The sequence below is a fragment of the Cyprinodon tularosa genome, unplaced genomic scaffold (assembly GCF_016077235.1).
Source record: "Cyprinodon tularosa strain WSP-4 unplaced genomic scaffold, ASM1607723v1 ctg416, whole genome shotgun sequence".
Lineage (NCBI taxonomy): Eukaryota > Metazoa > Chordata > Actinopteri > Cyprinodontiformes > Cyprinodontidae > Cyprinodon > Cyprinodon tularosa.
In genome coordinates this window covers 313,189-327,806 of record NW_024039137.1, presented here as the reverse complement: position 1 = coordinate 327,806, position 14,618 = coordinate 313,189, and the positions used below count along the sequence as shown (strand labels likewise).

At 39.6% G+C, this 14,618-nt stretch overlaps 1 protein-coding gene and 1 long non-coding RNA gene across 2 annotated transcripts; both read right to left on the bottom strand.

Moving 5' to 3' along the window:
* Window positions 1-137: 137 nt before the first annotated feature.
* On the bottom strand, window positions 138-11,252 carry LOC119792269 (alpha-tectorin-like). The gene is made up of 24 exons (XM_038298840.1): window positions 11,201-11,252; window positions 10,850-10,873; window positions 10,590-10,705; window positions 10,203-10,481; window positions 10,015-10,110; window positions 9,727-9,892; window positions 9,059-9,459; window positions 8,384-8,960; window positions 7,716-8,299; window positions 6,770-7,322; window positions 6,077-6,675; window positions 5,756-5,910; window positions 5,026-5,426; window positions 4,690-4,886; window positions 2,756-3,151; window positions 2,385-2,668; window positions 1,980-2,257; window positions 1,765-1,884; window positions 1,421-1,605; window positions 1,177-1,337; window positions 779-1,030; window positions 525-684; window positions 320-425; window positions 138-236 (listed from the first exon to the last, which is right to left on the bottom strand). The coding sequence occupies exons 1-24, from the start codon at window positions 11,250-11,252 to the stop codon at window positions 142-144; spliced, it is 6,237 nt and encodes a 2,078-aa protein (XP_038154768.1). The 3' UTR covers window positions 138-141.
* A 123-nt stretch (window positions 11,253-11,375) lies between these two features.
* On the bottom strand, window positions 11,376-14,463 carry LOC119792263. Its single transcript, XR_005281969.1, has 3 exons — window positions 14,433-14,463; window positions 14,176-14,244; window positions 11,376-11,400 (listed from the first exon to the last, which is right to left on the bottom strand). It is a non-coding gene; the product is annotated as an uncharacterized LOC119792263 (long non-coding RNA).
* Window positions 14,464-14,618: the final 155 nt, after the last annotated feature.

Sequence of the window (14,618 nt, the reverse complement as noted above, 5' to 3'; positions counted from 1 at the left end):
ATTTACATTCATCAATAGATGTTTCCTTCTTTTTCCTGATGACGAGTATATACCAGAAAACCAGAAAATGCCCCCAACCAAAAATCAATCAAGTAATAAAATTCTACTAGATCTTAAAGTATGAATTTTTTTTTTTTAATCTCAATTCACTAAGATTCTGGCTATCAGTAAGCTGAAAATCAGGGTAACAGTTGATGTCAGACAGCCTGAAGCACCATTTCTTTGGATCAGTGCACCTGTAAAAGAGACACATATTTATTAATCAGTCGCAATATGATCTTTGTCATTATAAAGCAAAGAGAGTTTGAGGCTGTTTTACCATTCTTCTGTTGGGCCCCAAGGACTAGTGGTCCAAGCGTTAGCGCTGCAGAATCATGGTAAGATATGTCCCTCTGGAATCGGTTGTGGTGTCCTGGATAGCAGTGCTGAAACAAACCAAAGCAGCAACATTAAAGGCCTGTGAATTCGTACAATGGGATAATATGTACATGATATAGCTGCACTGAACACACAATGCTACTTACAGCTGTGCAGTTGTTGTTTCTCATGAGACACAAGTGGACATTGCAGTGCAAGTACATCTCTGTGTGGTTGGTAAAGGTAAACATCCTGAAGGAGAAACGCGCTACAGTGGAGACACCGTTTTGAATCACATCTACTGTTCCATCGTCTGGATTAGGACACCTGAGTAACAAAACAGATGCAGGATTAATTTCAGCCTGCAGAGAGTAAAGTAACAATCTAGAGTTATAAAAGATAATAAGATTTTCTCAATTACTGTGAAATAATGAGATTCCAGCGAATAGGGTAGTTTGCTTGGTTGATTGGCGTGGCCCAGCAAGAGTCCAGAACTGTGGCAAACTGGCGCTGATCTACTCCTTCTGTTCTCACTTCTATATAAAGCATTTCATCAACTTCCATCTCTATGTTTCTGTTAGTGCTAAGTGGGAAGTGGAAGTCTTCATCCTCGTATGGGATCATTCTCATACGATATGATCCAATCCCAATTGGAAGCTTCTTCCTCAAAATGCTGCAGAACAAACAATAATTGTGAGCATCCAGATTTATGCATCAGATAGGCTGAATAAACAACTCTGTGTTAAATGATTTAAGTATATATAATCTGTAACTAGTTAAGATATAAAAGTAGAATTGAACAGATCATTTTTTCATCACCTCTCCACAGGGTTGATGCCTACAGCCATTGACAGTGCCTGGGCCAGAGGGTAAATACAGCAGAACTGCAGATGAAGGTTCCTCTGACGGCTGATTAGACCTCCATGAGGATCCACATTCCCCTGAATGGTGTTCTCGTACATGAAGTGAGTTCCATTGCTCTAAACAGTGAAATAAACTCATGTCAATCAATTTTAGCAACATATTTTTGCTCTGATAGAGGATGTTAATATATTAACTGTACCCTCAGAGCAGTCCCACACAGATGGTTGTCATTGTCAAAGTGGAAGATCAGTCGTCCGTCCTGCAGAGTCCCATTGCAGGAGGCATCTTGGAGGTGGAGAGCAGTGGGATGGAAGCCAGCTTCAAACAGCTGACAGCGAGATATTGACATGTTGCCTGAACTGCTGGCACATTGGATGCTCGAGTCTGGACACCAGGAACACAACAGGTTTAGTAACCAACTTATGCAGTAAATATCAAGATTGTGCTTTACACTTGGGGAGAAACGTGAAGTGAACTGAAGTGAAGTACAGGTGTAAAAATGTTTAATTATGTTTAAGTTTTCCTGAAAGGTGTTTTTATTACCGTAGCTCTCATTGTTGGGTCTATGATGGTGCTCATCACAGAAGCAGCCGTAAACACCATCTTTCTTTCCACACCACTCGTAATCTGCGCAGTCCAGCTGTTCACACGGGTCTGTCTCAGCTGAATCAAATAAGAAATGGCAGAGACATTTAGAAAACATGAGCGTATGGCAAAACAGTCTGGTTTTGTCAATCCATTGAACCAAGATAACATACCACAGTTCAAAGGAGAACGCCAGTCAGTAATGTTTAAACCCAGAATGTTGCAGGCTTCCTCATAAGCAGAGACTGCTGAGCACAGCATGTCATTAGCTGGTGTGTAGAGGCAGAGATCATAAACACACGATTCGAAAAATGGCTGCGGGTCAGAGTGGAGATGACAGGAATTGAATGGGCCGCTGGTGTTGGTGATGACTCGGCAGAGTTGCCTGTATTCCTCTATAAAGTGGCAGTCATCCAGTCCGCCACCACTTCTGTCATCTGTGGCTCCACATCTAGAAAATATGTAAAATATTTGAGAGATTTTAAAGGCAGCAAATTCCTATAAAAATACAGATGTAAATGTTTAGATAGAGGTAAATATTTGGGAGTAAACACAGAAATTTTTTTATCTGAGCTCACCCTGCTTGGCTTGTCTCTGATTTCCAGCTGTGGCCAAAATGATTGTCGTTTTGGGCCAATGTACCATTGGGCAAAACTTTGTCATCCGTAGGATCACTGTTGAAGTTGCCACACATTCCAGTGACTCTGTTTTGATAGTGGCGGCCCATTCTTACATGTAAGGTACTGCGGCCATTAAACTGGACTATGACATCACCAGCATCAAACACTAGGAACCTTCTCTGCCTCATCAGCTGACCAAAGGTTCCTGCAGTGGTGGGAAGAGAGACCTCAGCTCCATTCACCTGTTATGATGAGAGTTCAGGGAGTAAGAAATTAAGTTTGAACACCTGAAAAACTGTTATTTATTATGAATTTAAAATAAAGTTTACCTTCACTCTCTTGTTAGGTCCAAGCCTGACATGAACATTCTCTTGAGGATTTGAGAGGTATACATCAACCAATGACACAAATGACACACGGTTGTTCCTTCTGTGGTTGTTGGTGGCCACTACTTTATAGTGAGTTTCTGTGTCGCTTTGACTCAAGCTCTCAGTAATGATGTAAGAGCATGTTCCCTGAAAATGAGCCAGGGCTCCATCGAAGGTGATGTAATGTGGGTCGCCCCATGCAGTACAGGTAGACATTGGATCATGACAGCCCAGCTGACCATCTCTGATAGAGCATTCTTGTGCAGGAGTGCATGATGAAGGATAGCAGTTGAGGACATTGGGGGCTTGACATTCACATCTCTGGGAGCATCCATCTGTCCAAAAGGACTCACCAGCCTTCAAGGTGACATAATAGGGAAAATATTAATTTGTGCAACAGTATTTAGAAATGATGAAGCATAAGAAGAACAAATGTGTTACTGTAATCCTTCCTTTCAGCTTAAAATTATATTTGCAGATTAGCCATTGCCAAGTTTCTATTCCTTACTTTCAGTTTTGGCTTTAATCAAATAACAGGAAATTTTAAACTAATTTAAACTAATTTAAACTAAGTTAAAAGGTCCATAAAAGTCCACAAAAAACGTGTCAATATTCCTCCATACTGCTCGTCCAATGTATTCCAAGTGTCCTGAGTGGGTAGCGTCCATAATTTACTGGAAACGAAGTCATTTAGAATGTTTTTAGAGCATAAACAATAGTGTATAGGATTTTCTAAAAGCACGTTCACGAGTCTACGGAAACCGCGGCAGACCAAACCAGACGAAAGTGCGCATTCAGCTCGGCAAAGAACTCATGCTCTTCCTCATCACTGAAGTCCTCAGACATTTTTATTTCTTTGTTTCTTTCTTTGCACAGGTAAACAGCACATTTCTTCTTCTACGCTTGCATTATCGGCGGAGAAGACGCTGAATGCGCACTTTCATCTGGTTTGGTCTGCCGCGGTTTCCGTAGACTCGTGAACGCGCTTTTAGGAAATCCTATACACTACTGTTTATGCTCTAAAAACATTCTAAATGACTTCGTTTCGAGTAAATTATGGACGCTACCCACTCAGGACACTTGGAATACATTGGACGAGCAGTATGGAGGAATATTGACACGTTTTTTGTGGACTTTTATGGACCTTTCTGCCTCGGGCGCTGGGCACCTCCATTATTTGAATGTCAGCAGACAGCAAGAAGCCTCCCAGATCTCCAGATGCATTTAGGATATCAAAAAAGTACTCCAGGGTGTTGTTCAGCATGGGGGTGAGTAGAAAATGAAGGCTAATCATGTTTTGGGTGTACTATTCCTTTGAGGTCGGACCCCACAACATGCTATTGTTCCAGAAAAATGGGCCCCATAATACTGTATATTACAAAACTGAATCAGTGCACCAGTGAAAAAGACACATATTTATTAATCAGTCGCAATATGATCTTTGGAAATGGAATTTTACATTAAAATATGTCAAGAGTAATACATTAAACTGAGTGTTGCAAATTAGACTTTTTGAAGCCTACAAAGCCCTTAGATAATAATTTACGCTTTTCCAGTAGTATACCTATATAAGCTTGTAACTTTACAGTTCAAAATAAGAAGGAAATGCTGCAAAACAATCTCTCTCATATCATATTGTAAATGTTTGCATATAAATAATATTTTGGAAACACTCACCGACAGGAAAAGTTTCTGATCTAATATGACAAATATTGGTACGTATGACACGCACACATGATATGTCTTAGTATTTGTGAGTATAAAAAGACAGTGATATAACATATCATTTAAATTGTCAAAGTAACTATAATGTGTTGTTTGGGCCCTTATTCACTTATTTCTGAGAAAACATGAAGACCCCAATGAATGAGAATCAGGTTACTTAAATGGCCTACATTGAAGTAGAGGCCTTCATACTGGCAGCCACAGCTTTCCACAGGGACACAGCTGCTTCCACTCCTGGAAAAACCATCATCACAGAAACATCCCTCAGAGCAAACATGGTCACAGGGGGCATCAATGCTGCTGGCACAGGTGTGGCCGCAATCTGTTCCGCACAGCTCATAATGACTGTTGGCTGGGCACTCAATTCCTTTACATGGAAGGAAAATAAACAAAGTGTGAGCTGGATAAATAAGTTTCAGCAGATAAGATGCTATAGTTAAAGAGACTATTGAATAAAACACTCATTGGATTGATTACTATAACATTAAAGGGCCTTCTATACTTACTGCAGGTGGTGTTTTGTCTCCAAGGATAGACTCGGACATTAGCAGACTGACAGGCACTCACATATGCTTCAAGAGCCCTGCACAGAAGATCACTGCCCCGATTTCCCGACACACAGACATCAAAGACACAGTCATTGAAATATGGTGACGGATCCACCACCTCGTGGCAGAAGCTGAAGGGGCCGTCAGCTGCCTGAATCATCTCACACTGGGACCTGGCAGATTGGTCATCATTGCATTGAGGGCATGAGGAGCCACAGCCATCACTGCAGGTGTAGTTCCCAGGAACCTTCCAGGCTGCCCCAAAAGCATCTGGAGTGTTGACCACTGCTCCACTTGGGGAGTGAAAGTCATCATTTCGATCTCCATTGAAGTTTCCACAAAGGCCGACCATCTTTTCTCTGATGGACATAAGATAAACTGAATAAAATATTGTATAGAATCATCTGTGAGTTTAACAGTTATTTGTGAAGTAGCTAACATAATAATACCAATGAAGAGTCAGGAAAGAAATAACATCTGTCTGTCTGTCTGTCTGTCTGTCTGTCTGTCTGTCTGTCTGTCTGTCTATCTGTCTATCTATCTATCTATCTATCAGGATATTAGCTTTAAAGAATAATTAATTGAAATGATTTTTAAATATTAGAAGATGTATATTCATCCATCCGTATCTAAACTACAAAGAATATGACGTTAACATTTCAGCTCAGTGGACCAGTGGGTGGGGTACCTGTAGATTGGGGGCACAGAAATAGACACTCTGCTCCTCCCATCATACTTGATGCTTAGTCCAAAGTCTGTATTGACAAATGTTTGAAAACCACTTCCAAAAATAGACAGGCTTCCATTGAAGAATATTGGCAGGTTTCTGTTGATTCCATTTACCTGTTAAGTAGACAGTTGTTTCCTGGATTTATAACTAAATTTTTGAACTTTGAACTATTTAGAAATTAAAAAAATTTTTGTAGCTTAACAAGGGCTTTGCAATTCAATATTTAAAGGCAGCTTTAAACACTTGCATCAATCTTCCATCCAGAAATGTGTGACTCACCTCCACTGTTCCCCTCTTGTCTCTGGATATACGCACTCGATAGCCCAAGACATCAACAAAAACTTCAGCAGTTATAGAAACTGGCAACCTAAACCAGGCTTCGTTCTTTGCTTGCACAGAAAAGGGTTTAAGGCCTTGAGTTTCATTGAAAACTGTTGCCAGAACATAGCGGCAGGTTCCCTGGAAGTCATAGGCCTTGCCATCAAAGGTGAGGTAGTGAGGGTCTCCAGAGGCAGAGCAGATGCCATGAGGGTTGGGGTGGCAGCCAAATTCCCCTTCAACCACACGGCAGGACTCCTGAGGTCCACATGTGTTGGGGGAACACTGGACTACACCAGTAACACCATTACAGGTGCAAAAGCTCTGACATTCTTCACCATCCCAGAACTGTTCACCAGCTTGCCGATAGCGCCCTTCATGATAACATCCGCATGATGTTGGTTGGACACACTGGTTACCATTCAGAACAAACCCATCGTCACACTGACACCCATCCTGGCACTGAGTGTCACAGGTGAAGGGGAAAGAGAGGCTGGGACAGGACGATGGACATGAACTTCCACAAAGTTCATAGTGGCTGTTTGGAGGACAGGTAAGTTCTGGAGAGGAATAAAGGAACAAGTCTATTTAAAAAGAACAAATAAATGCTTCCATTTAAATGGCATTTCAATCAAATGTTGCTCAAAATCTTACCACAGCCAGTTGTATTCCTCCATTGTCCAAGGGAAACCCCATCGTATTGACACATCAGTGCATAATCTTGTAGGACCTCACAGAGTTTTGAAGCTGGATCTCTTGAGCCCTGGAGGATCTCCACACATGCATTAACCTGCAGCCCTGGGTCCACTGAACCCCAACATGATGTAAATGGCCCAGTGTTAGAGCTAATAACTCCACAGTACTCTCTGGAACTGAAATTGGCTGCAGAGTTATGATATCTGCTTTCCACACAATGATCTGCCAGGGATCCAGCTCGCCAACTGTTCCCAAACATCTGAGAATCACTGACCAGAGTGCCATTGGGAGTGCGGAAATCATCATGCTGGTCATCGTTGTAATTTCCACAAAGTCCACCTAAGAACCCACTGTAGACACTTGGTGCAGTGATACCTACAAAGTGAGGCCAGGTGGTTTGCACCGTTACACCAAAGGCTGTACGAAGGATGATGCTCTGAGTGCTGCTTTGGAAGATGCGGATTCTGTTGGACCCAGAGCTGAAGGGCAGTCTGGTCAGCTGACCATCAACCTTTAACACATTAAAAGTAAAAATATTTTAAACAGTTTTGGGTGGGGAAAAATGTGCAGAATAATCCAAAATGTATGGAAAAGAGTTTGCATTTTTAATAGTTTACAGATATCTGTTCAAATGTGCTGATGAAAGGTTACAACTTTTCCCTTTTAAAACATGTAGCTGTTTGACATTCATTTACTAAGGGTAAACGATCTCATTCAAGCACTGAAAGTTAATACAAAATAGTGGTTTATTATTCATTGTATTAGCAGAACAGATCAAAATTCTATCCCATTTGTGATATTTGCTTAGCTTTATTAAACGTTAAAATTATAAAATAATCTTTAAAAAAACTGATTTCATGTTTTTTGCTTGATTCATCTGTGGAGATTTATTTCAATCACTCACCTGAACATCGCCACTACTTGACAGCTCAATGGCAACGCGTGTTCCCTCTGCCTCAAAGTTTAGGATTCTGGAAAAATTTTGGACACCTTTTGGAACTTTTTCCATGGTTACCATGAAGTGTGAGTGATTTGAAGATCCAATGACATTGGCAAGTGTCAAGCGACATGCTCCAGGGTACTGGTACATCAGCCCATCAAATGTTTGATATGATCCTGGGCCTCTTATCCAACATGTTGAGAAGCTGTTTGGTTTGCAACCTCTTTCTCCATCCTCCACTGTACAGGACTCATGTTGACCACAGCTGTGAGGGCTGCAGCTCATGGAGCCATAGCTACAACTGCAGCGCCTCCCACAGTCTGCATCCAATATGACAGTTTCTCCTGAGCGGTAGTACTGACCCTCAAAGCTGCAGCCACACTCAGCATGAGGGACACAGACACCACCACTCAGGATGTAGCCTGAATCACAGACACAGCTCTCCTGATTGGGAAGGGGGCAGTTGTGGGTGGAATTAGGGTTGACGCATGTGGCTGGACATCCTGTACCTTGGGCCTCAAAGTGGCTATTTGCTGGGCAAGGAATTTCTAAATGAAACAGACATTTATTCTAAGTCACTGGAAATTTTACAGGAGATATTTGAAATAATTTAAGTTGAATAACAGACATACCACAGAAGTCAGTACTCCGCCAGCTTTGTGGCTGAATACCATTTTGTTGACACTGACTTGAGTAGACGTCAAGCGCTTGGCACAGAATGGGTTGATACCCTCCGCCGACACACAGATCATACACACAGCTGTCCACAAAGGATCCTGGAGGGAGTTGTTGATGGCAGGCAGCAAACGGCCCTGAACTGTCCTCAAGAATACCACAGTGAGCAGAATTTCTGTACAATGCTGACTGATCTGCTGAGCAGGCGGCACAGGCCAATCCTCCACACTGAGCCTCACAGCCGGGCTCATCATCCCTTGATGCCTTCCAGCTGTTTGCAAAAACCACATCAGAGCTCACTACTTCACCTTCACGGGTTCGAAAGTCATCTTCACGGTCATTGTTGAAGTTTCCACATAGGCCACAGGTGTTATTCTGGTACGTGTAGGGCACACGGATGCGGACATAGTGATTCATGTCATATGACGCCATCACACCAAAGTCAGTGCTGACAATCAGAGAAAAACCTGATTGATAAACTTGGATGGAGCCATTTCTGAGGGAAAATGGAGCTGTGAGAAAGTTTCCATTAACCTGAAAGCAACAAAAAATAATGACAAAACAAAACATGCAAATAACATACAAATAACATAATAGTATATGTTACTGTACATAACAGTAGTCCTTATTACCTTAGCCTGACCCCGACGGCCTTTAACAAGTTCAATAGTTTCATTATAGACAAAGACTTTGACCAGTCGTGTCCAAGAAACTCGAGTGCTGCCACGGTGCTCGTTCTTGCCCTCCACTCTATAGTAAGGCAGCTCATTCTGACACTGTTCTGACAGAACATAAGTACATGTTCCCTGAAAGTGAAACACTGCATTGTCAAAGGTGTAGTAATGTGGATCCCCGCTGATGGTGCAGGTACGTCTTCGCACTGTCTGGCAGGAGTACTGAAAGGAAGCTGGCCGACAAATTTGGGAAAAGGAGCAGGGGTCATTGGAGCACTGCAGCCCTGCTCTGGTGCAGGTACACTTCTGTGCACAAGTGCTGTCACTCCAGAAAGAGTCACCAATTTGAACAGGTTGACCTTTAAGAAAAAAAGTCAAACATTTAAGGCTTTTATTTTATCCTGTTAACTAATATTAATTTTGAGTTTGAATTTAACTTGATTTTTCTAAAATCAAAGACTGATAAAAGTGTTATCAAAGAAGAACAAGGTTGTTTAGTATTCACTACACCATGATTAATGACCCCACTTTTCACCATGAGACATAGACAATATTTTTTTCTTTTACCCCTTGATATATGTAGTTATCTTTATAAAGAGGTACATTAAAAGACCCTCTGTTCTTACCATTAAAAGTGCAGCCTGTTGACCCTTGATCTACGCGAAAAGCCCAGCGGCCAGGTACATTGACGTTACTATTAAGACTTAAAACAGAGTTGGGACCGGTTGCATTTACAGAGAATGATCCTGGGATGGTAAAATGGTGAGGGGAATTGACCGTGTCATATCCAGCCTGGAAAATTCATATTCATAAATTATTATGTTTTAATCATATTTTTGGGGGAAAAAAAGACAGTGATAAATACATAGCAAATAATTTAGTATGTAGCATGGATTATTTTGAATGTCTCTAACCTGTACAGATCTTGATGTCGATGCTAGGGACCCGTAATTTATCAGTACAAATGAGTATTGCCCATTTGAGGCCAAGACCGCTTGAAAGGTTGTTTGCTGTGAAAAACAAATGGTAGTTTTTTGGAATGGGTTTTATTCAATATCACTCATATAATATGTTTCAGTTGTCAAAAAATTAAATCACTTACTGTTTCAGTCCTTGGATAATAGGCAACCTCATGCCAAGTTGCAATAAAGATCCAGTTGGCCTGAAAGTTTAGTGCTGGGAAGTATGTATTTATGTCCTGTGTAACTTGTTGGAGAATAGGGCCACTGGTGTGCTGATCACAATAGATGTTGCCACTTCCTGTGTTGTCTAAATCGGTCCAGAATGGAGCAATGACGTCTCTGCTTCCATGCAATGGAAACTCTTGAGGAGAATAGCTTGACCATGGTGCATTAAAGGTCAGATGTCCATTGTGGTTCACCTGGCAATAAACAACAACAATCAAATTAGGCATTTTTAATGTTTCAATAATTTTCTTCACGATTAAAATTAAAAGTTACTTTAAGTTTTAGAAATAGGCTTGACATACAGAAATCTTGGAGTGAGCATTTCCATAGAAGTTAAAGGTTTGGAGGAGAGATATTTCTGGGGAGCTTCCATCGTCAGATCGATAGCTTAGTGTTCCTCTAATCGGGTAGAGTGATCCTAAAAAGATATAACAGACAGTACCTGGTTTAATTAGACTCTTTTTCTATGTGCCATGTAAGCCAGAGGTTATGTCTATTACTTAAGGATACTGTAGGATGGATGGAAAGACAGATAGATAGATCAAAAAAGCCTTCAGCTTACCTGAAGTCTGATTTGTCACTTCACCTACAAAAAACAAGCAGATATTGTTTGAGATTAAACTAAAATTACTAATGGCTGTACATAAAAGTCATTTTCTTTGGTTTTGTAACATGGTGTATTCTTTTCATCATCATGTCATCATTAAAAAAGCTCTCTAGCATATACACTTAGATAAATACATCCTTTCTATAAATACAACGTGAGAGTTGCCTACGATGCAGGAGTTAGCCCTGCAACCAGAGTGTTGTACAAGGGCTGTTCAAACCCCAGCTCTAGCTCTGTTATTGTGTCATTGGTCAAGATACTTCATTTGCATTACCTATTGATGATGATCAGGGGGCCTTTTGGCACCAGTGAACGCCACCTCGCTTCTGTAAGTTAGCTGCAGGACAGCTGTGACCATCACCAGTGTGTGCGATTTAATTGTACTTTTTGTGTACGTGAAAGGGTGAATGACTGAATGTAGTGTAAAGCACCTTCAAGACTTATATAAGTACAGGCCATATACCATTTATGATTCAGCTTACCTGAAGCCTGAGTTGTCACTGCACCTAAAAAAAAAAAACATGTCAAATAAATTAGAAATTACTAATGGCAGTACATAAAACAAATTTCCTTTGGAACATTCAAATCTTTTGTTCAACATTTTCCCTGTAATACAAAGGAATACGTGTTCATAATCATTTCCTCATTAAAAAGGCTCTGCAGCGGCTACACTTCCTAAGGAAACACAACCTCAACTCCGACCTACTGCTGACCCTCTAACATTCATCCATCAATAACCAGCTGACATCCTTCATCAGAGTATGGTATGGCGACTGACAGGGAGAGGCTGCGTAGAGTTTTTAAGGCAGCATAGAAGATCATCACCTCCCCTCTCCCCTCCCTAATGGAGAATTACACCTCCCCCTGCCTTAGCAAAGCCAAGGCAGTCATCAAATATAGCTCCCATCCTGGATCTGAAAATTACAATTTCAAACAAAATGACATTCTTCAAATCTAGAATAAACTTTCAGGATGTCTAGACATGAACTACAGATCTCAATATTGTTATTATAACTGGTCATCCTTTGTATTATTTTGACAATGAAGAAATGTATTTCAGATATCATTAAAACATATTCAGACAAGCTGAGGAATGTCAAAACGGCCACTTAAAATGTGTAAGCATTTCTAGATATAGAAAACATAATTCTTACTCGTAAAATTACATTTTTTAGGCTTTCTGAAATTCAGTTTCTGCTGCAAAATTTTTTATTTAGAACCCCTATTATTACAGTTCTGACTAGGGATGTTATATTGATCAAGTAGAATCCTATTTTAGTTATCTACAAACGGAACAACACAGAGGAGAGTGCTTTTAATAAATGTTAAAACGGCCTGCCATAGTCATATCCATATAAACCAAAACTCAAGCAGAAATCTTCTTCTTCACCATCTTCCTCCGCTTTGCAGATTTAGGACTGTTGCTTTGTATTTTAAACACATTCTTCTTTTCTTTTTAAATTTCTGCATTCAAATGTCTAGTTACAGTGGGGTAAACAAGGCACTTCCTGTTGTCTGTCATCATGGTGACTTGTCAAATTGGGGATCCACTGATCATAGATCTTCACACTTGTAATGCACGTGTTAAACTTCACAGCAGCTGTTGTGAAATCAAAAACTCAGAGTTCCCGACCTTAGGCAAAATCAATTTAGAGTTGAGGACTTGAATCTGACTTTGTTAAACCTGCTTATTGAAATGAATCCCTGGACTCTGACATGCACTGGTTTTTCCCTCTTGCAATAGCAAACCATGTGCAATATTTCAATCACTAATGGACAAAATATGGTACTTGCAAAATTGCTAATTATTCTTTTGTTATATATCTGTATATGCACCCGATTTACAAGACTTTTGAGCTACATGTTCTAATTGTATATATTTTACATACTTTTTTTATATTCTGTCTTTGCGTTTATGTTTGTGGCATTTAATCTCATTGTACTGTATTTAAAGATAGTAAAGGTATTCCGATTCTGATTATATTTAATAACTCTGTAGAGGGGTTCTACAAACTGCATTAGATATTTGAGGAAAATGGAATCTGTGGATAATGACATGCCTAAAGTGCCCATGTTTTAATTCTATTATATCTTCTCTATTATTAGAAACAAAGAAAATGGAAAATAAAATAAAGGTTGAATAACATATGGTGGTCGCTGAAGAAGTCATCACACAGATATCTGACTTTTTTTCGTTGTAAAGCTTGTCTGTTGGTGTTTGGTTTCAATAAAACCCCCTGGAAAACTAAAAGTGTGAAAGTGGCTTTTTCTATGTGTGTGTGTGGGCTTGTTGTTCACATCAGTAAAGCCAAGATGCTTGCACTTTCCATAATGCTCGATTTTGGTCCATCTTCTGTGTTGATGTCAATCCTGAATGGGTGGTTACTTTATCTCGGGATACTATCGCCACTCACATCTCTATTCCACCAAAAAGGCATGATTCCAACAAGCAGGCTTATCAGGGGGCGGCAGATAAATGTTTCTGCCTGTGTAACATTTTAATTCAATTCAGTTTATTTCTATAGCGCCAATTCACAACACGTCATCTCAAGGAACTTTACAGTTCACCAGATCATACATTCAAATTGATTAAAAGTTTTCTATCTAACGAAAACCAATTTATTGCATCAACTCATTGACTCGAAGGCAATCCTTCACACTAAGCATGCTTGTAGCGACAGTGAAGAAGAAAAACTCCCTTTTAACAGGAAGAAACCTCCAGCAGAACCAGTTACCACCATTTTTACCAGTAATGTGTAGCAGTGTAGTTGTTTTTTTTTGTCCTAAAAATTATTAAATCTAAATTTAAACACAATTTTAGATCAATTGTATATGTAAAATAGCAGGTTATGATGCCTCCTTTAACCAAACATTTGACAAGTTCATCTACAATTAGAGCTTGAATTGTAATGTACATGTTAGAGTAACTCTTTGTTGCTGTTCTTTTTCATTTTATAATGATAATATTATTAAGATATTAAAATAATTGATCAAACCCAACTGTGTTTGGGGGGGCTGCATTTTATAATACATCATTGTTCTAGTTAAGAAATAATGTTCTAGGAGGCTGAAGTGACTGCAAGAAGAGAATATATTTACATTTATTGATGCTATAAAATCATAGTGCCAAAGATATGTCACCAGCATCTACATTCAATATTGATGATATATATATATATATATATATATAAAACAAAGATTATCTTTAACAACAGATTGATGGCATATTAGATTTCAGGTTTCATCAGATTAATTTCATGTTGTCTTCAATATATACTTACCTATAGCCGATAGAAGCAGTAAAGGCAGAATCATTTTGCCTGCCGTTCTTCAAATCTTGAAAGTGAAATCTGCTAGAGGTGGGAGTATAAAAAATAGACAATCATGATCTATTAATAATGTTTATCAAGAAAAAGTTTTAAACCAAGAATATTTTTTACCCAGAGCCTTATGTAAAATATACGATTTTTGAAAGCAATTTCTTTCCTTTTCCTGCTAAACGTAACAAATTATTAGTTGCAATAAAGGCTAAATTTACCTTTTCTATGTGCCTCTTTGATGTTTTGACATCTCGACTGAAGAAACAGAGCTGCGACGCAGCTTTTATAGATGGATGGCTGGCACAAATTCAACTTTCTGTGTTTAACAGTTAATTGTCTTGAAAGAATGAAGCACAAATGCTTCCTCATATTTTAACACTAATATATTACCACACAGCTTTCTA